Raw genomic sequence first — 22,818 nt, forward strand, 5'->3', positions numbered from 1 at the left:
GATGCTCTCGCCGCGCCCCACTAGTTAGAGGACCCGCCCCCGAATGACCAATGACCCGCCCCTAGAACGTCAGTTCCCGCCCTTTACTGCCCCTCATCCCGCGGCTGCTGCTCTGCAAGTTAGGTTTCCGCCCCCAACTCAAGATCACACACCTACCTGCGGTCCCTCCCTAACCCGTGGCCCCGCCCTCACATTCAAGCCACGCCCCAAGCAGAAAGGGCCCACGCCCCTTGCCCGCGGTCCCGCCCCTCCCTCCCCAGAGGGCGGCTACGAGGCGGCGGCCGCAGCCGCAGGAAGATGCTGGAAGCGGGCGAGCGCGCGCCCCGTAGGTGCTGAAGGGACAGTTCCTTCGGCAGAACTTGCTCCTAAGCGCACGGGGCACATCAGAGATGGAGACTATTTGGATCTACCAGTTCCGCCTTATCGTGATCGGAGACTCCACGGTGGGCAAGTCGTGCCTTCTGCACCGCTTCACCCAGGGCCGCTTCCCAGGGCTGCACTCCCCTGCCTGCGACCCCACAGTCGGCGTGGACTTCTTCTCGCGCCTGCTGGAGATTGAGCCGGGCAAGAGGATCAAGCTGCAGCTCTGGGACACAGCGGGGCAGGAGCGCTTCAGGTAGGGAGGCACCCGCCACAGGCTCTCGAAAGTGCTAGCGCTCGATGCTCGCTTCCCCTTCGCCCCTCCCCTTCCAGGGGCGACTTCCTCCTCCGCAGTTTCTTCTTTCTTTAGTGCGGATTTCCTGCGCCCCCTTTCTGTCTTCTTTCCTGCCCGAACCAGGGTCGCCGGTCTTTCCCAGCTCTGTCTGCTCCTCTTGGCGTTTGGGTCTCTTTGGCTCCACCGCTGTCTTCTCCCCAAAGTCGACTTCGCTCGCTGCGCGCACACACCCTGACTCAACCACCTTCCTCCTAGAACCTCCTCCCCAGTTTTGACCAAGCCTCTTTCAGGCCTGGGAAATATGCCAAGTGGGGTTCCCAGGTCTGTGAAAAATCTTTCGTTCTCATCAAGCAGATTTCCAGCCTGGGTTAAAGCCAGAGCTCCCTCAGAACAGTGAGATGCATGCGCTAATTGTTGAAACATCTGACAGCACCGAGTGTGCTCATCAGAAAATTCTGGGCCATGACCCTTGGGAGTAGGTCTTGGAAAACAACTGTATGCAACAACGGAGTCACTGACACAACTAAGGGTGTGTGTTTGTGTTTAAAGGGTGAAGTTGCCTTTAAAAGCTCGTCGCCTTTGGCTCTTTGATGTGAAAAACATAATACTGAGGGTTGCCTGCAGCCTTTCCTTTATTTCAATGATGGGTTGGTAACGTTCTTGATGTGTGACAACAGAAGAAAGTACTTTTCTAAATGGAGAGAGTCAGTCTCAAGTAGATAGTCACGTCTGGGTGTTCACCGGAGAACCTGAAAGATGATATAGTCGACTGACCTTACAGAAAAAAAAATAAATGAAACTGAAATCCTTGGATAGTTGAGATTAAATAACATTTAAAGTGTATTTCCAGTTTTTGAGGTCATAGAGTACTACTTTATGCTAGAGGAAGGTAAGAAAGCTGATAATGTAGGGTTTTGTTTCTTAAAAACCACGTGATCAATTGGAACTCTTGGAGGTAAGCATTTTAAATTTCTCAGCAAGTACTTTCGCTTGTGAAATAAAGAACTCCATTAAGGAACTTCACAAATATGGCTTCCCCTCCTGCAGCCAGCAGCCTTTCCAAGAGAGTTCAGCCTACACGTGTAGAATGTGCAACATTCAAAATGTTGGCTTCCAGCCAGACTATGAGAGGACAAGTCTTTAATCCCAGAACTCCGGAGGTAGAGGCAGGCAGATCGCTGGTCTCAAAAACCAAAGTGGGGTTTTGGTTTTTGTTTTGTTTTTTGTTTTTGTTTTGTTTTGTTTTTGGTTGTTTGCTTTTTGGTTTCCATTCCTGGGTCAGACACCGACTCCAGTGATTCACAGAGATAACAAGTGAACCACCTTTCTTGCTTGTAAAGAAGTTGTCTTACTTTTGTGATGTAGAGAAGCAGGAAGGCCAGCTTTCTGAGAGACACTGGAGGTAACTGACTGTTTAGAATTCCATGAAGACATTTACATTTCCTTTTCAATCAGCCTCCTTTGATTGAAACAGTTTTTGTTTTTTTTTAAACTTGTGCTTCATCTGTAAGATGAAGACATCTTTATGATTTCAAAGACTTCTTCCGGTTCAACCACTCGTGAAATCTGTTACAGATTCTTCCATTTGTGATCTGAGTCAGAGATGAACTTCGAGATATTTCAAAGTCTGGAGGAAAAGAACAGCATTTATTAAGAGCATTTGCTTTACCCTTTGAAGATAGTAAAATCTTCCTCGGTCTAATTATTTAGTTAAAAGAAATTCCTCACCCTATTAAAAAAAATTCCTCATCTTATTGACAGGAAGGTAAAGGATAGTTAATTTGTTAGAATGTAAGCCTTTGCTAATTGAGGGTTTTGTAATGCCTTTGAGAAGAATCTAAATAGCAATTCATTTTATTTATACATTATTAAGCCCATCCAATAATGCAAGAACAGTTAGAGAACATTTATGATGAGTCATACTTTGTTTAGTTTGGCTCTTTACCAATGATATATTCATAAATACATGTTCAGTAGCTACCTACAGTAGTTGCCTTCCTAGCATTTAGCAGAATGCTTCACCATAAAACAGCATTCAGAACAACCGCTGTTAAGTCATCCATGTCTTCTAGAAAATACAGATATTTGCTTTGAAACGTGGAATTTCTTCAAAGGTACTTGAAGATATATGTGTGTCATTACAGTCATAACCAAAGGAATTTGTGGGAAATATTGTATTAGGTTTGCTGGTGATTAGACATACGGAAAAAAGGAACTTAACTTAGGGAGCTCATAAGGTAGTTTGAAATATATTACAGAACAATGAATGATCAGCATATAATTATCACCATTAATTTTACTTTACAGTATTTAAATTAACATTCTGGTAGATTTTAACATAACAAAAAAGGAACAAGATCAGCTGGACACAGTGATACTTGCCTATCATTCAGAGGTTGAAGCAGGAGGATCATAAGTTCAAAGCCAGCTCAGGCTACACAACCAGACTTTATCTCAAAAGAGAACATTGCTGGGCATGATGATACAAGCCTTTAATCCCAGCATTTTGGAAACAGAACCAAACAAGTCTCTGACTTACAGGCCAGTCTTGTCTACACAGAATGTTACAAGTGAGACACTTTCTTAAAAAAAAAAAATAGAAGAATAAAGTCAGGGTATTGATTTGATTTGATATAATACTTAGGATTCCATGAAGAACCCTAGTTCAATAAGGGCCGCTCTATGTCTAGGAAGTGGGGAAATTAGAATTATGTGGGGAGTTTAGAATTATGAATGTTACAGGGGAACTAGCCATCACCACTTTTTACAATTTTTAATATAGTGGGGAAAGTTGAGTAGTAAAAGAAAAAGAAACCATGTTTAATGCAGTATTTGTTTGACTAGGGTTTTGTCTGTCTGTTTTGTTATTGTTGTTATTCTCTCCCCACCCCCTTTCTCTTTGGAACTCATTATAGAGAGGGCTGGCCTTGAACTCAGACAGACAGCTGCCTTTGCTCCCCAGGGATTGTATTAAAGGTGTGCACCATCACACCAAGTGCAATACGGTGTTAGTAAGTATACAGAAAGTGCTAAAATATGCAAAAGTATTAAGTAGAAGAATATAAATTCTGATTTTTTCCATAAAATACATTTATGTAATAAAAAAGTACTAATATTTATTCTTCATGTGTTGACATCACTAGTCTCAACCAAATTCACCAGAGTAATTGGTAAGAGGTGTTAGGACTCAAATGTAGGGGTCTATTGAGTAAAGTTATTGGGTTATTGGCTACATCATCCTTGGGAGGAATCGAATCATTTGATAACATATGTTTGGTTCCTGGGACCCACATGGTATAAAGAGAGCATTGGCTCTTGTTACAAGTTGTCCCCTGACCTCCATGTGGGTAATGAAGTGCCTTTCTCCATAAATAAATTCATGAAATAGAAACATGAATAGAAATAGAAAGACATATTTAGGATAGAGAATTTTAAAAAGTAATTTCTCATGGAACCCCAAATAGTTTCATGAAAATAAGTTCTTTCAAAAGAATGAGTCCAGCCCCTTCCAGCTTTCTGGCACCTTGTCTTGCTATGTGAAGTCTTCCTCTCAAACATGCAGCCAGGAGGATGTGATGCAGCCAAAGGGGACCTCACAAAACCCAGTGTTGGGTTGCTGGATGAACTGCTTTTCTTTATACTGTATCCAGCCTCAGATATCTTTTTTTTAATGATTTATTTATTTATTATATGTAAGTACCCTGTAGCTGTCTTCAGACACTCCAGAAGAGGGCATCAGATCTCATTACGGATGGTTGCAAGCCATAATGTGGTTGTTGGGATTTGAACTCAGGACCTTCAGAAGAGCAGTCAGTGCTCTTAACCCACTGAGCCATCTCTCCAGCCCCAGCCTCAGATATCTTGTCACTGTGGCAGGAAGTGGTCTAATACGTAAGGTGAAAAAAGCATAGTAGCAATATTGAATCCACACATGTACCATGAAACTTGTGAATTTCAAGCCAAATTTAGCCATTTTTTTATTTTCATATTGTCTGACCTTTTGGGGTAGTACAATTACAGGCACTAATTATAATGCTCAGGGGGTGATGCCTTCTTCTCTCTGTTCTCTCAAGATGTGCTTGATCCCTTGTGATTCTTTTCAAAGGATGACCTGGATAATCAAATGTGTTTAGATGTAGCTGCCAGCAGCTACTGCGAACTGGTTTCCTAGAAGAGAAGCTGGGGATAGATGGGGGCGGGGGGGGGGGGGGAGGGAGGAAGAATGGAGGCCAGGACAACCCGACTGCTGATTGAGGCCCTCAGTTTAATGGAGGTCTGACAATTTAAGAGTTTGGGCGAGTGAGTTCCAGGGAAGTCTCTGGTGGTTCCTTGGCTCCACTGCTCAGGCGCAGACCTGGAGGAACTTCACCTTCACTCTGAGCACTCCACCTAGGTGAAGCAGAATCCTGAATAGCACAGGAATCCCTGCTCTACAAAGGCTGGGAGAGAAAGTTCACCTTGATCAATGTCGAGTTCCTACCAAGTGACATGACACCCTAATATGGCTCTGTACATTTAGAAATCCCTATCACTTTAACAATCCTTTAATTCCCATATCAAAGCATCTAGGAAGCCAGGCATGATGGTGATCTAAGCATCTGGCAAGCAGAGACAGAATTCTAAGTTTGCCGTTAGCATAGGCTACCTAGCAAGACTTTGTCTCAAAATACCAAGGACTAAAGCTGTGACTCAGTGACAGAGTTCTTCATTACCATTCCTAAGGCTCTAGGTTTGATCTTCGCACAGAAGGAAGAAAGCTGCTAAGAAATATTGCAGCAAAGAAATTTGTTGTCATCATCATCATCATCATTATTAAACAGTCCAGTTTACTTGGTCTCTTTAAAAATATGCAATCAGGAATAACTATTTACCAAAGAGTATACAGAAGAAGAAGCAGCTCTTTTTTTTTTTTTTTTTTTTTAGATGAGAAGCAATAGCAGACCTACTAAGGAGTTAGCTGGCTGATTGTAGGCAGTAAGACCTGAACTCCAGGTCTCTTCCTGCCTTCACTAGCTCAGTGCTGGGGTGTCAGGTCCATGCTGCTGTACAGCCAGCCTTTTTTTAAATATGGGTGCTGTGGACCCAAATTCAGGTCCTCGTGCTTGCAAAGGAAGCTTTTACCCAGTTAGCCACTTCTGCATGCCTTTCTTCTTATTAGCCCTTCCCAATATACCCCCTTTTTACAGGATACAGGATGCACTTACAGGATACATATACATTAGTGTGATATGGGGTTATATAGACAGGGCTGAAGTATAGCTCCAACGATAAATGTGTGCCTTAGATATACAGAAGTGTAGCAAGTGTACCAAACTGAGACCTCTCTTCGAGACTAAGAGAGAATACTGCAGGGGGCAGGGGGCAGGGGGAGGCAGTAAGGGGTCCCCAAGAACTTCCCTAGCTACAAAAGAAAGCATTATGAAAAGAGATTATAGATTCTCAAATTACAGGTTTTGCCCATCACTTTTCTCTGAAATAGTTTACAATGTTCTATTATTAGTAGGTGTCATTGGAGGAAAGAGTTTTCTTAATTTTTTATGGACTAAATTTATTTTTACTGAAAAATGGTCTCATGAAATCCAGGCTGGCTTCAACTAACTTTGTAGTCATTCCCTTAAAATTCCCTTAAAATCTTGAACTCCTTCCTGCTCCTCCTGCCTCTACCTCTCAATTGCCATTTCCTTTCTTTCTTTTTGTTTTGTTTTGTTTTTGTTTTTGTTTTTTCCAGACAGGGTTTCTCTGTATAGCCCTGGCTGTCCTGGAACTCACTCTGTAGACCAGGCTGGCCTCGAACTCAGAAATCTGCCTGCCTCTGCCTCCCAAATGCTGGGATTAAAGGCGTGCACCACCACTGCCCGGCTGTCCACAATTTTATAGCTCATAGCTAACTGGCTTGCATAAAAAGTCTCTCTCCTTTCCTCCCCCCCCCCCCATATGTATATCTGTGCATTGCAAGTGTGCAGTGCCCACAGAGGCCAGAAGAAGGCACCAGATACCCTGGGATTGAACTGCCATCTGTGGGTAGTATTTAATTGTATCTAATAATCCATTTTACTATATAAAAAATACTGCTGAGCAGCCTGGCATTACTCATCTACAGGAGATACCAGGAAGCACTGGATTCAGAGCTGGGAGCTGGCTGGTGATGAAGAGCTTCCTGTTCCAGCATGGGCCCTGAGCCCTGAGCCCCAGCATTCACACAAAATGGCACATGTTTTTTTGTTTATGCAGGGTCTTAGTACATAGCCAAAGCTGGCTTCGAACTCATGATTCTCCTGCCTCCGCCTCTCAGTCTTGGGATTATAGGCATACACCACGGCTCTGTGGATCTCATTTTATAATGGGGGGAGTTGAGCTATAATCAAATAAGCTGAAAATCACATAGAATGTCAGAGTGTATTCATTGTTATGGAGAATAAAAACAAAAATAGCAAATAGGATACTGGGGATGGCAAGAAGCACTCTTACCAAATGAGGATGTGTCATGAAAGAGAAATGAAACACTGTCCACAGGGGAGTGGCTTGACTGACACATTCAAAGGGAAAGTGGGGTCGATCAGTCCCTTCTCAGTATTTCTTGGAGCCTTTGTAACCACAGCCTGATTTTTTTTTAAATTGGGAAGATGCTGGAATTATTAATGTTTGGGTGAAGAAAGATTAGCCTAATTTCAAAGTGTTGAGTTTCAGAATCCTAGGCAAGGGCAGGGACTGAGTGGGCAGACCATTCGTTGTAAGCAGTCCTAGGGGCTGGCATCACAAGGCACAAGGAGCAGGTGAGTGAGTGAAGCAGCAGCACCAGGCCTGTTCCCACAGGGCAGTCGGAGCACACCGCCCCGCCCGGCTGGAAAAGAGGCTAATGCATCTGTGAGCTACTAGCTGCCAACAGTCTTCAGCATCAAAGCACTCTTCTTCTAAATGCCTATTTTACAGTTGGCAAAGCCACAAGATGGGCATTTCCAGGAGGACCATCTGATTCGCTGAACCCAGGTCGGCAGATGCCCAGCGTTTTAAAGAGTCTGACGTCTATTCAGCGAAGTTCACAATGACATGCAAACTATTTAATCTTGCCACTTACACTTAAATATTTATATATGTCACTGCTATAAATCTGGGCACTCCTGGGCCTGTGGAATGTTGTTCTCCATACAGCAAAATCCTCTTCTTTTCAGTGCTTGCCAAAAAACTGGGTAGCTGTTTGAGATACCATTTATGTATTTTTAGAGCCTCTATAACTGTTTTTTTGTGCCAAAAGACTCCAAATTCCCCGTAGCAGTTCACTCCCAGTTCATTACATTAACCAAATAAGTAAGTCTTTATAAATCCAAGTAGGCTCTAAGCTGCTAGCAATTACTCATGTATACATTCTCTCTGGAGAAAAAGAAAGAAAGAAAATTCAGCAGCTAAAACTCTTTAAGTAGCCATGCTGGGCATGGTGGCACTCGCCTATCATCTCAGCACCGGAAAGCTAAGGCTAGCTCTGAGGGCAGACTGGGCTATACAGTGAATGTTGGAAAGAGACAGAGAGATGTCAGAGGATATATAATGCATGATTCTAGAAGCATTTAACTTAAACCTAAAGAAACAGGAAATAGTGATCCAGAGAGATCTAGACTTAGAGGCCTGAAGATCTGAGCAACATTGTCCTTAAAATGAACAACACTGTACTATACACTTAAAAATTACAGATGTGTGACAACTTGAGTCTGAGATGTCCCCCAAAAGCTTGTATGAAAGGGACTTAGTTGCCAGCTGATGGGCTTGGGAGAAGAGACTGAATCTTGACCTAACTGATTAATCCCCTGATGCTGTCACGGTTTTGACGATAATGTGAAGAAGTGACGAGTGATTGAAAGAAATGTCACTGAAAGATGCTTGTCTCTAGAATGGGTGTGTTTTTTCTCTCTCTCTCCACCCCCTCTGCCTATCATTTTCCTCTCCCTCTCTATCCCTACAGCCCTCTCCTCACTTTCTCTATCCCTGCCATCCTGAGGTGAGCAGTTCCGCTCCATCACACCCTGCCTGCCGTGATGCTTTTCCTTATTTCCGGCCTACACAGAGGGGTCAAGGGACTTTGGCCATAAGCCTCTGAGACCATAAGTGAAAATAAATCTTTTCTCTCCTTAAATTTCTTTTCTCAGGTATTTGTCAGGGTGACAAACAATCTGACTGACTAACATAGAGGAGGGGGTTGGAGAAAGGTAGAAAGAGAGAGAAAGAAGGCTGGAAAGATGTCTCAGTGGTTAAGAGCACATATTGCTCTTCCTAAGAACCTGAGTCCAATTCCCAGTACCCACAGCAAGAAGCTAACAACTGCCTATAACCTCACTCCACAGGGATCTGACACCTGTGGGCTCTGTGGGCATGTGCATTCATGTGCACGTTTACCTGCACCTTCCCACACACATGATAGAAAGAAAAAAGTGAAAGTTGCTCTGATCACTTTGTAGGCTGCCTTGATAGAATGGGATGAGGTTGTTCCTAAGCGGAAGAGGCAGGTTTAGAAGAACCAGGAGCTCCTATGAGCTCTGAGCAGCAAGAACCACGGGAAGCCTCTAGTCCCCACATGATTGTGCTGCCTCTCCTTGACTGCTCACCCGCTGTCATAAGAAGCTCCAAAGAGCCAGTGGGCAGCCTGGGCTAATTCAGTGGAAGCATTAGTGTTCTCAAGTAAAAGTTTTCCTCATCTGACTTCAAATTTTTCTTTATCAACAAAATTTAAAAGAATTAAAAGCATCCAAAGTATTTAGTAACTCACATGTGGAACATGGCAACTTATAACTCTTTTCTTGGGAGGAGATGGCAGAATTGCCTGGCGTTCGAGGCCTAGTCTGCTACAGTGTGAGTCACTATCAAAAAAACAAAAGAGAAATTGAAAAACAGAAAAAGATTTAGTGATTCATTAAATGCAACTAAGAAAGGCCCCCTCACTCAACCGTCACCTATAGCTTCCCATGCAACAACTAAGACTCGTGGAAGGAAAAGAAATTCACTTCTTGTACTGTTCATTAGTTTAAGATATATGCATTTTGAAGAATCATATCAAAATCTTACAAGGTGACATCCTCTGGCATGGCATATCTAAATCTCCATGAGCCCTTCCACGGTTGCATAGGAGCAGCTGCCTCTCGTGGTAGTGACAAGCTCTTGGAATCCCATTGTTGACATTAGTCCCCTTTCCATCTTCACCACGATCAACTGAATGCTTTAACCAGTGTGCTATATATAATACCACAGCAAGGAATGAGACATTCTGTGATTTCATGGATGGTGGCTAAGATGTCCTGATTCCAGAGTAAATCCTTTACAGTGAGACTATCCAATTTTCACATCAGTGGTTGCTGGAGATGTGGGTAGCAAACAGGAATGGATGTCCTAGGCCAACATGGATAAGAGCAAGACCCTCAAGTCCCAGAACGCTCCCAAGGCCAGTTTTCATTCAAACTAGAGTGAAAATCTTTACGGATAATGACAGGATGGAATTTTTGCTTTGTTAATTATCAAGAATTCCTCTATGGAGGACCTTTTGATAAGCTTTCATATAAGCTACAAGTGTTCATTACCTGTTCATCAATACATTCTTTCAAACCTCTTTATAACTAGTCCTCTGATGGTGGTTTTGGGTTTTATTTATTTATTTTTTATTTATTTATTGTTATATGTAAGTACACTGTAGCTGTCTTCAGACACACCAGAAGAGGGCATCTGATTTCATTACGGATGGTTGTGAGCCACCATGTGGTTGCTGGAATTTGAACTCAGGACCTTCGGAAGAGCAGTTAGTGTTCTTACCCGCTGAGCCATCTCTCCAGCCCCGGTGGTTTTGGTTTTTAATATGACAATCCCTTAGCCTGTACTAATGGATTTCTGTGGCTCTAAAGCCACATCTATCCTCTAGAAAAAGTAGACCATGCTTGGGCCACTAGAAACTTTCCAAATGGAGCTGACTGGTGCTAACTCTCTCTCTCTCTCTCTCTCTCTCTCTCTCTCTCTCTCTCTCTCTCTCTCTCTCTCTCGTGCGTGAGCCCCTATGGGTGTGTATCATCTGTCTGTCTTTCTAGTGACAAAGCTCAAGCCTGGTGAATCACAGAATAGCCTGCTCACAGCAAGCATCCAAGCTGCACAGTCATTCGGTGTTTACAGATGGGTGTTTAGTCTCTTTCAAGCCAGGTTATGAGCCAGGAACTATTTTTCAAAGGTATAATAACCTTTGACAAAGAGCATGCCTCTGCTACAAAATGTCACTCCTACGATTGTTCATTGGAGTCTTTCCTGGGCTTAATAGAACATCTCATTCTGCTGTGTACACTTGAGGCCAATATCATTAGATCTGATGGCTTAGATGGCAAAGTTGCTTTCATTATAGCGTATACCAGTGCTTTTCAACCTTCCAAATGCTACAGTCCTTTCATGCACTTCCTCATGTTATGGTGATCCCCCAACCATAGAATTATTATTGTTGCTATTAATAACTGTAATTTTGCTGCCATTGTGATCTTAGTCGACCCCTGTAAAAGGGTCGTTTGACCCCCACAAAGGGGTTATGACCACAGGTTGAGAACCACTGGCATAGACCAACTTAAGATACTTCACCTGTTAAAGGTGGTACCTTTCAGGTCTCACACTTATGGGTCGGAGAAGTGCATTATTCTCTTCAAATGTCCTCTAAGATTAAAAAAAGGCTTTCTTCTTGGCATGGGCATAAAATATACAGCTACAACTACAAAGTGGTATACAAGCCTGGTAACCTAAGTTTAATCCCAGAACTCACATATGGTGGTTTCAATAGATTTGCGCCCCCCCCCCAATAGATTCATGCATTTGAATGCTTGGCCATTGGCAGTGACAGTATTAGGAGGTGTGGCCTTTTTGGAGGAAGTGTATCACTATGAAGATAAGCTTTGAAGCTTCCTATGCTCAGGCTCCTCCCAGTGTGGAAGAGAGCCTCCTCCTAGCTGCCTATGGAGGACAGTCCATTTCTGCTGCCTGTGGATCAAGATGTAGAACCCTGGGTTCCTCCAACACCATGTCTGCATGCATGCTGCCATGCCTCCCACCATGATGATAATGGTCTGAACCTCTGAAACTGTAAGCCAGCCCCAATTAAATGTTAGCCTTTATGAGACTTGCTTTGGTCATGGTGTCTCCTCATAGCAATGGACCCCTATGACACCGAGAAGTGTAGAAGGAAAAAATTGAATCTTCATATTTGTGCCTCTGGCCTTCACATGCACGCCGTAGCAAGCCCACACATGTACCTCATACATATACAATAATGATGATGATGATTTCTTTTGAGATAGGATCTCACTATGTATTCCTGGTTGGCCCTAAATTCACAGAGATCTACCTGTCTCTGCTTCCCAAGTAGTGTCATTAAAGGCGCACACCACCATACCCAGCTAATTAATTTTAAAAGCTACTACAACTCACTTTCTTTGGGTTCATCTACACGAATTCAACTTAAGAGTCAGCTCCCACAGGAAACTTTACTAAGATCACTGACTATTGTATGTTAATCAACCTCTCCAAATACTGATAGCAAATGCTCTTGTATAAAACATGAGGCCAAACTACTAATCGATGACATGTTAGACAACATTTTTGTACTGCTCTTATCTCTTTGTCCTGACTTTTATTATTCTGTCATGTCTCTTATTTCTTCATCAGCTGTGTTAGTGACCCTGACCAGATCAGCCATTCATTCATTCACAAAGATACTAGGTCATCATTCTGTCCTATGCACTTGAAGAGCAGTGGATATGCAACAGTGAACAAAACAGACATGGCTCTTCATGCCTCCCAGTTAGCAATCCAGGAGCATGCATATAGCATGCATAGAGAGTGGAAGGGAGGGGAGAGGATGCCATGTAAGGGCACCGGCAGTGCTCCTTGGCACTGCTGAAAGCCCACTTGGGATTGGGTATAATTAATTCACAGTGATTTCAAACGATGTACTGCAGAACCACCTCCTCAGCACAAACTGCAGTTAAAATTGTTTTTGACATTTACTTATTTGGGGTGGGGTTATGCACATGACAAAGGACAGCTTGCAGGAGTAAGCTCTTTCTTTCCTCTGTGTGGGCCTGGAGTCTGAATTCAGGTCATCAGGCATAGCAGCGAGCACCTTCACCCATTGAACCATCTCATCTCACTGGGCCCCCAAATCTAGGCCATTAGAGATGAGAACATCTAGGAACAGGTACTGTTGAACAGCTCACCAGGGTAGCTGCAGATGTCAGTAGAATGGCAGGACTTGAGACAGACAAAAAGTCAAGTGCTAAAATCTCTAGTCTGTGGAGAATGGCTCAGAACTGACAGATACCAGCAGATGGCCACAGTCTCAGAGGAGCAGAGGATTTGTTTACAGCAGGGATTGGAGGGGATAACTGGGGGAGGGGCTAGGGGCAGGTGTTCCTGAGGCCTAGCCAGAGAAGATGTCTTTGAAAGTGGGTGAGACTGTGTCATCTTCAAACTGTAAAGGATCTGCAGGCTTCTTCCACATGTATCACCAGTGGGGCTGAGGATATAGCTCAATGGGAGAGTGCACGCTTATTAATGAAGGCTTGAGTTAACTCCTAAAGACATGAAAAACAGCAGACAAAACCTGGATCTTCCCTTTGGGAAGGATTCCAGTCCCATTATATTGTACTCTTGGGGTTCTGTATTCCCTTACACTCTGGCCAGAGGATAGTCTCACAACTATTCCCTCTAGTTCTACCTCTACCACACAAAATTGGGATTTTCTAAAAAAAAAAAAAAAAAAAAAAAAAATGCACATTTCTAGAAAACATGGTGTTTCCTACATTGTAAGGCATGCTTATGTATGTATATATGTATGTATGTATCTATCTATCTATCTATCTACATACACATACACACATACATCATGGAAACATTTCATCACTGAATTTTCCTTTTTAGGTGGTAACTCATTTTTAAAATTTTTGTTTTGTTTTGTTTTTTGTTTTTTTCGAGACAGGGTTTCTCTGTATAGCCCTGGCTGTCCTGGAACTCACTCTGTAGACCAGGCTGGCCTCGAACTCAGAAATCTGCCTGCCTCTGCCTCCCAAATGCTGAGATTAAAGGCATGCGCCACCACGGCCTGGCATTTTTTAAATTCTTAAACTTAAACATATTTACCAAGATATCTTGGTGATTCAATGAAGTCAAGCTAATTTGTTTGTATTACATCCTGTAATTTTGGAAAAAATCCATTTCTGTGTAGTCCCGACTGTCCTGAAACTCACTTTGTAGACCATGTTGACTTTGTGCTCTCAGAGACCCACCTACCTCTGCTTCCCAAATGTTGTGATACAGGCATGCATCCCACTGCATGGCCATTTCTGTTCTGTTTTTAAAATAATTTTATTTTTGAGATTAATATAATTATATCATTTCCAAACCCTCCCAAGTGCCACTCACCTTTATTCTTTTTCAAACCCATGGTCTTTTTTTCCCTTAATTTTTGTTGTCCGAGTGTGCTCACTTGCATGTGTGTGTGTGTGTGTGTGTGTGTGTGTGTGTCCCTGAATATATAAACACAACATTGTCTGTGTAATGTTTCTTGCATGTTAGTTTTCTCAGAGCTGACCACTTGGTATCTTGGTGTGTCTTCCTAGGGAGACCCTGTCTCCTGCTCTCAGCACTCTTGAGTTGCCTGTGGTTCTTTGTCTAGGATGGAACATGAGTCTCTCCTTCCTCACTAGCCTGTCTGTTGCTGTGGTCCTGGTACAGGCTCTATTGTTTTTAATTATGTATGCTTGTGTCTACATGTAACTATGTACATTTGAATGTTGCCCTCAAAGCCGAAACATCAGATGACTCTAGAACTCTGGGCAGTTGTGAGCCACCCAATTTGGATGCTGGAAACCCAATGTGGGTTCTCTGCAAGAGCTGCACATACTGTGACCACTGAGCTATCTCCTAAGCTCCCACCCATATCCCAGTAAAATTTTGACAAACTTGTGCTTACTAATCTTCTTCAGTTTTGAGTTTTCAACCTCAAAAGTTTTGTTTTTAAAAATTACTCTGAAAAAAAAAATTACTCTGGTGAAGCCAGTGAGGTGGCTTAGTGGCTAAAGGCGCTTGCAACCAAGCCTGAGGACGAGTTCAATCCCCAACCCCACATAGAGGGGAAAACCAACCCTCGAAAGTTTTCCCCTGATCTCCATGTGTGCATAGAATGCATATTCCCAAATACATATGTAACATATGCACATACATACATACATACACACATTAAGTAAATAAATGTAATAAAAATCACACCAATGTTAAGTTATAGAAAGTAATGTAGATTTGGTGCTGATGGAGTTCTGGCCTAACAACATAGCCTTAATTAGAGTTATCTTATGGCACGGCACATCTGCCTGAATGTGCACATACGGAAAAGTGACAGAACAATAACAAATTAATTATCCCACAGGATTAAAGAAGACAGCATCAACTTAATTGAAATAGATTATTTGTATCCTGCCAAAGATGATGGGGATTTTTCTTCTCACTGGAGTCCTCATGCTCCTGGAGCCTGGCGTGATGGTGCATGCCTACAGTCTGGCATGATGGCGCATGCCTACAGTCCTAGCACTCAGGAGGCTGAACCAGGAAAGCAGCTGGGCTGCATAGAAGTTCCAGGCTGTCCTGGACGTAGAACACCATGTCTTAAAAATAGAAAGATGTCAGCAGAAGCCCCAGGCAGACTGGCCAACTCTGCTGCCATCTGGGTCCAGCCCCAGCGCTTTGAGTAGGTCCACCCCAACATTGATTCTGTCTATGAGCTGCTGGAGCATGTGGAGGAGCTGGTCTTGCGGAACTGGATGTCATCATTGAATAGGGCCAGTCTAGGCCCTAGCTTAGAGATACTGGGGCTGCAGCCTGAGCTGGGAGACAGAGAGTTGGGGGTGTGGGTGTAGGCAGGGAAGTATGTGGCAGCCCAGAACTTGCACAGAACATGCCTTCCCTAACCCCCCAACCAGTGTAGCCACAAGATCACCCCAACTCTGGGCAACAGCATGATATCTGAGATAAGTTCCAGTGATGGCCTAGTATTTATGGTGCGTCAGAAGCCAGACACCTGAACCAGACCAATGCAATGAATATTTGCATGTAAAGCTGATAGGGGGAAAAAAACCAAAAAAACAAAACCAGATAAAAAGTTTGTGACAAGCCGAGCGGTGGTGGTGCATGCCTTTAATCCCAGCACTTGGGAGGTAGAGGCAGGCAGATTTCTTCCTCCCCAACTTGCTTCTTGGTCGTGATGTTTTGTGCAGGAATAGAAACCCTGACTAAAACAACCTTCAAGGAACTATGGACTGAGCTAGAGACATACCTGCATATTCAGTGAGCACATTATACAAATTGGGGTAAATATAATAGCAGTGTGCTAACAATTCAGTGGAATTATTTGAGAAAAAAGTCAATGACAGAGAAGGCTTCTCATTTCTTGAACTATTGAAGGAGAGATGGGAGTATGGAAGACAAAAGAGCCTCACTGAATCACAGGACAGGAGATCTGATTTACTCTCTGACACTTCTCCCTTTGCCCCCTCTCTGTTTTGTGTTTGGTTTTTTGTTTGTTTGGGTTTTGTTTTGTTCTGTCTCAAGTATCTCAGTCTGGCCTTAAACTCATTATGTAGATAGACAAAGAGGCCTGTCTGTGTGTCTAGTGTGGTGTAGAAATGTATACCTATTTTTGTGTGTGCGCAGAGGCTCATGAACATGTGTCTGGCTGTCCTAGACCAGACTGTAGACCAGACTGGCCTTGAACTCAAGATGCACCTCTGTCTCCCAAGACTAAAGGCATGGGCCACCGCCTGGTGCCTGTTTTGTGTTTTTGAGTCCCATCTCTCACTGGCCTAGAACTCACCCAGCATACTAGCTGCCTGGACAACAAGTCCCAGGGGTCTGCCTGTCCCTCACTCCCGAGTGCTAGGATTACAATTTTGAGCCACCACACACTTTTTTTCCCCCAAAACCATGAATTCCAGGGACCAAACTCAGGTCTTCTTGCTTTCTTGGCAAGCACTTTACCAACTGAGTTAGTCTCTCAGCAGAGCCTTGAGCTTCTCATCCTCCACCTTTACTTCCTGTGAAGGGATTACAGGAGTGTGCCACCATGTCTATCATATTTGGTAGGCATTGAACTCAGGGCTTCCTGCATACTAGGCACTCTACTGAGTTACATCCCTAGTTTTCTATTTGTCTATACGTTTTAAACCTAATTTTGTAATTAGGTTTAACTCTTCTACCAAATACTTAAAAATAAAACCTCATGCGGGGCGGTGGTGGTGCACGCCTATAATCCCAGTACTTGGGAGGCAGAGGCAGGCGGATTTCTGAGTTCGAGGCCAGCCTGGTCTACAGAGTAAGTTCCAGGACAGCCAGGGCTATACAGAGAAACCCTGTCTCAAAAAAAAATTTAAAAAAAAATTAAACCTCATAAGATACTGCAAGATGATATACTGCATAAGTTCTTATATATCTAAAAATGTTATTTTAATATTTTGTCAGCATATGAAATAGGCATATGTGTTAATCTCAGAATAGTTTGTTCATTTATGATTCTTCATATTGGATTTATAAATTCTAGTTAAAAGACATGATGGTATCTTCTAATTTGGTTCTGTTGTTTCATTATTCAAAGGAGGAAGAAAGAGCATTGTCCTCACACAGCCTTTTTTATTTTTCAGATCAATAACTCGATCCTATTACCGCAACTCAGTTGGAGGATTTTTAGTGTTTGACATTACTAATCGACGGTCTTTTGAACATGTGAAAGATTGGCTAGAAGAAGCAAAAATGCACGTACAGCCTTTTCAGATTATATTTCTACTGGTGGGACATAAATGTGATCTAGCTTCGCAACGTCAGGTTTCAAGAGAAGAAGCTGAGAAACTGTCAACAGACTGTGGAATGAAGTATATAGAAACCTCAGCAAAGGATGCTACAAATGTTGAAGAGTCCTTTACAATCTTGACAAGAGACATATATGAACTTATTAAAAAAGGAGAGATTTGTATTCAGGATGGATGGGAAGGGGTTAAAAGCGGTTTCGTTCCAAATACTGTGCATTCTTCTGAAGAAGCAGTGAAGCCCAGAAAAGAGTGCTTCTGTTGACTTTAACCTGCCAAAGATCTACCACAGACAGACCATGTCGCTCTGGATAGATGTCAACATTCACAGCAGAATGATGCAGAGTGAACATCTACGAACATCCAGAGCATTTCATAAGCAGGCGGACACAACGCTGTGTCTCACCACTTATACCAACAGGCTGGGTAGTCTGCTAAGTTAGGAGGAAAGGGAGACAACTTTTCTCTTGAAACCAGGGTGTACAAAATTACATCCATTCTCACTTCATTAGCATATAGCTGACCTTAATGTCTAGATATGTCAGTATTAATCATCTTTCTTGACAACTGAAATTATACTTTTTTGTATACACGTAACACCGCTGAAAAGAATGTATGAGGATTTATATTCTCCTGGGTCAACTAGTATTGAATACAAAGTGTACTTGAAGGGCCAATGAGGTGACTCATTGGGTAAAGAAGCTTGCCACCAAATCTGCAGACTTGAGTCTCATGCCTGGAGCCCCTGTGGGCGAAGGCAAGAACCCACTTCCCTTGAAGCTGTCCACTGACCACATGCATACTGTCACACACATGCACATACAAATGCACATGAGCAAGTGCAGGGCCATACACCAAATAATGTTGAAGATGCATAAGGTACAACTTGAAGGCTGGGCTATAGCTCACTGATAGAATGCTTCTTTAGTTATGAAAACTCAGATTCAATCCCCAGCATCAAAACTAGAGCAGGAAAAAAGCAAAGTACTTATAAGCAGTCTTAAAAATACTTACTAGGACTAAAATATAAATTTTCTTTTTAAAGTAGCACAGTTGATATTCTCAGAACATAATAGGTTTTATATTCCCCTTTTGTTCATGGATTTATTGCTCCTGGAATCTTCACATTTGATGATATATATAAGTGTTCAAAGGAGATGCTTTTAGCAAATATTGTAAGGAAATAAAAAGGATCATTCAATCAATATCAAATACTTTGTTGTTACAATACATTGCCCAAATTTAACTTATATACTGACATTTTCAAAGAAAAAAAATACAGTTTACCTTGAACTACTTTCAAAATGATTAACATATATACATAGTATTTTTTTTTCAAATTTCTAAATTATCTCACTTCCAGCAAAAGTGTGGACAATATGTTCTGAACAAAAAAAAAAAAAATGGTGTTAGAAAATTAATTTAGCAGCCAGGCGGTGGTGGCGCCTGCCTGTAATCCCAGCACTCTGGGAGGCAAAGGCAGGCGGATTTCTGAGTTCGAGACCAACCTAGTCTATAGAGTAAGTTCCAGGACAGCCAGGGCTATACAGAGAAACCCTGTCTTGAAAAAAAAAAAAAACACAACAACAACAACAACAACAACAACAACAACAAAAAAAAAACCAAAAAAAAAAGAAAGAATAAAAAGAAAGAAAATCAATTTAGCATTCAGAATTTATTATACAAACTCATTAGAAGAGAAGATAAAATACTCAGTTAAATGAATAAAATAATGTTCAAGTTCAATTCTTTTTTAAAAATAAAATAATATTGTTTTTCTTTTTTATAGATAGTTTTGCTATATATTTCAAACCCACTTGATTCAGTCTCCCAAGCACTGGGTATGTGACACCATACCCAGCTCCTTAATTTTTTATCATGGGGGTTGAGACTGGGAGCTCTTATGGACCTCAAACTCAGTATGGAGATTAGGCTAGATGTGAACTCAAGAGATCTGCCTGCCTCTGCCTCTGTGTCCTGGGATTCAAAGTTTTAACTTACTGCTTGAACATGCATGGAGAGGACATTTTATAATAATGTTAAATATCTTATAGTATGTATGTCTGTTCTATGCTATAAATTGCAAAGTGTAACTAATTACCCAATGAAGCTGACTTTTTGACACTGTAAGGTTCTTATGCTTATACAATAATAACCTTATGTGTATGAAAAGCAAATTGGTTTAGTGTAAAGTATATTAAGTAAGAAATCAGAGAACACAGCTCTAAGCTTACCTTTGCTCATTTTTTTTCCTGGTTTATAAATTGAGCCTACCAGACTCAGTTATTGAATTGTATGGAGTTATTCTGAAAATCAAGCAGATGGTGTTAAAAAGATTTGAGTGCAGAAAGCATAGTACAAGTGTTTTGCTGATTCTGGACATATCATTGTATTTACAATGGAAGGATTTTCTTGAGTTCTTTCTTTTTATTTCTGGGTAGAGATAGCAGAAGACAGTGTGTGTTTTCATGGACCCAAGGGAGCTCTTGGCTGGTGTTTGCCCTCTGTCCTTCTACCCTGAACTGCTGTTGAATCACTGTTTCTCTAAAGCATACACAATAGGGAAGAAATCCCTTGGGAAACTAATTCAACCAAAAAAATTGTATCTGAAAATATTTTGTGCAACTCTGAAGTAGGTATTTAATTGTATTTTAAAATATAAACACTTGTACATTTGCTAGATTTGTGTATTTTTAATAGTACTCATGAAGAAAAGAATATAAATTATGTCACTATGATAAGTTTTGAATATTTATATTGTCAATATTTTTATATCCCAAGGCTGTTTTGTGGGAATGAATGCAAACTGCCCCTCCCCACACAAGTCTATTTTTACTGTTATAATATTCAATTCCATCACATCCAAAATGGAGTGACTTAAAATGCTGAATAGCTAATGGTCTCAAGTACAGTTACCTGTGTCTACTTGTCAAGCTAAAAAACTGCAATTGAAAGTGTGATTTCATTTTCTTTGAACACCTCCTTATAATAATGCTGGATAAAGACTAAAATCTGGTCTGAAGCCTAGGATGTATTCCGTACTCAGAACAGAAGCTGGAAGAATGGATGGGAAGGTGGGGCCTCCAAAAGTTGATACTTGCACAAGCAAGTTCTGCAACTCTGTGTCTCTCAACTCTGGTTATCAGTGTGTGTGTGTGTGTGTGTGTGTGTGTGTGTGTGTGTGTGTGTGTGTAATGGATGCAAAAGGATTTAGTAAAGTGGCCACAGTTGATTTTACTTTATAGAGGAGGTCTTTCCCTCCTCTTATGAGGAGGTATTATCAGTGTGTGAAAATTGGCATGGTAACACATACTCTGGAGGTAGAGGCACACAGATTTCTGTGAGTTTGAAGACAGCCTGGCCCACAAAGTGAGTTCTAGTACAGTCAGGGGCCATGCAGAGAGACTCTGTTAGTGAGTAAAAACTAAAGATTTAAGGCTGCCAGAGTGTATACTCTTATTCCCAAATCTATTCAAATATATACATACATGTATGTGTGTAATTGACCTATTTTTAATATAGTTATAGAGGATGTGGGCGATCATGCCAAAACAGTCAAACATTTACTCTAGGCAAAAATATTTTGCCTATTCTTAAAAACCAGACATATATGCCTTTAATCCCCAGCACTTAGGAGATAAAGGTTAGGTGGATTTCCTGAGGCCAGCCTGGTCTACAGAGCAAGTTTCATGTTAGCCAGAGTTTGTGATAGTATCTTAAAAAATAGACATACCTTATTTTATATTACTATTACTACATTTAAATTTATCTAATTCAATACCAATAGATGTTATAGCTAATTACCAAATACTTTAAGTCATCTAATTTTATAAATGAACAAAAATCTACCCAGTGTACAATAAATTTGTGCCTGATTGACACTGCTCACCCACAGTGCTAAACACTTTTAGAACATGTAATGGTGTGATGGTTTACTATATGTAAACTTAAACAAAATGTTCAAGGGATCAGAAGCTTTTCAAAGTTCTATGTTTTTGCATCATCATAGGAGCAAGTAAGAGAGAGTTTCTGAGCCTGGAAACCTGAGGGTTAGGCTTCCAAAAGCATTTAAGAATTTCATGAGCTTTCTTTACACCATTGAACAACTGAATCTGGGGCTGGAGAGATGGCTCAATGGTTAAGAGCACTGACTATTCTTCCAGAGGTCCTGAGTTCAATTCCCAGCAATCACATGGTGGCTCACAACCATCCGTAATGGGATCTGATGCTCTCTTCTGGTGTGTCTCACATAAATAAAATAAATCTTAAAAAAAAAGAAGAAGAAAAGAAAAACTGAATCTGGATTAGTAAAAACATTTTAAGAATGTTTGTTTTTATATGGCCCTTGGTTCAATGAAGAGCAGATCTTCCATAACTTCAAAGTGCTCTGGACTTGCATAATTCCTTAGATCTGATACAATAAAAAGGATATAAGCAAGGCTAAAGATCCATTTGGATCCATATGGTTTCCTCAGACAGACTTAGATTGGAAAAGCAAAGGACACATCATCACCTCTAGGGGGAAATCACTCAAGAGTAGATCCTTTATGTTTTAAAATAGTAAGTAGGGCCAGGTGCAGGGTGCACTGCTGTCATCCAGAGACAGCAGCCGGATCACTGCTACAGAGCAAATCCCTTATCAGTCAACCAACAGTACAACAGACGCCTGAACAAAGCAACTCTGAGAGGTCCCACAGTTGATACATTTATGCTTCAGGACCTTTCCAAACCTCAAGCATTTGCACCAGTCTTTTCCTGGACAACCGATCTTCACCTGTGAAATAAGAAGCAATACTGTTCTCTTGAACATGAGTGAAGTGCTGTGTGATTCGCTCCTTCTATAACAGCAGTAACTGTAGACCAGAGCCATGAGCCATGGCAATCTGGATCAATCACTACACATTCTAGTTCACTTGCTGCACACAATCATGCTAAAGAAATAAACAAAGAGTTCTTTAAAGATATTACAAATGAATGCACCTTGTTATCTCTCTTGGTAAAAATTTTGTCTCTATTAAAATAGTGCCTACCATACTGTTGTAACTGTGACATTCAATGACTACTAACATGGTTATGGTGTTGAATTATGCCTTTTAAATGTGAGTTCCACATATTTAATTTTAACTTATACATTCCATGGGAGGATACATATTTTTCTGTCATCATCTCTTGGTATTTTTTCCACAATGACAAGAATCGTAAAATATGGTATAAACTTGATCTATATTTTTAATGCTACCTGTTTTAAAATAATGAAGACTGTGACAAAAGCCTTCAAAACTATGAACTGAAATAAACTGTTTAACAAGCTAA

The 22,818-nt window shown here is 41.5% G+C and overlaps 1 protein-coding gene across 1 annotated transcript; it reads left to right on the top strand.

Moving 5' to 3' along the window:
• Window positions 1-245: 245 nt before the first annotated feature.
• Window positions 246-22,818, top strand: Rab39a (RAB39A, member RAS oncogene family). The gene is made up of 2 exons (XM_052188327.1): window positions 246-616; window positions 17,344-22,818. Exons 1-2 carry the CDS (start codon window positions 390-392, stop codon window positions 17,768-17,770), a joined length of 654 nt encoding a protein of 217 aa, XP_052044287.1. The 5' UTR covers window positions 246-389; the 3' UTR covers window positions 17,771-22,818.

Source organism: Apodemus sylvaticus, chromosome 7 (genome assembly GCF_947179515.1).
Source record: "Apodemus sylvaticus chromosome 7, mApoSyl1.1, whole genome shotgun sequence".
NCBI lineage: Eukaryota > Metazoa > Chordata > Mammalia > Rodentia > Muridae > Apodemus > Apodemus sylvaticus.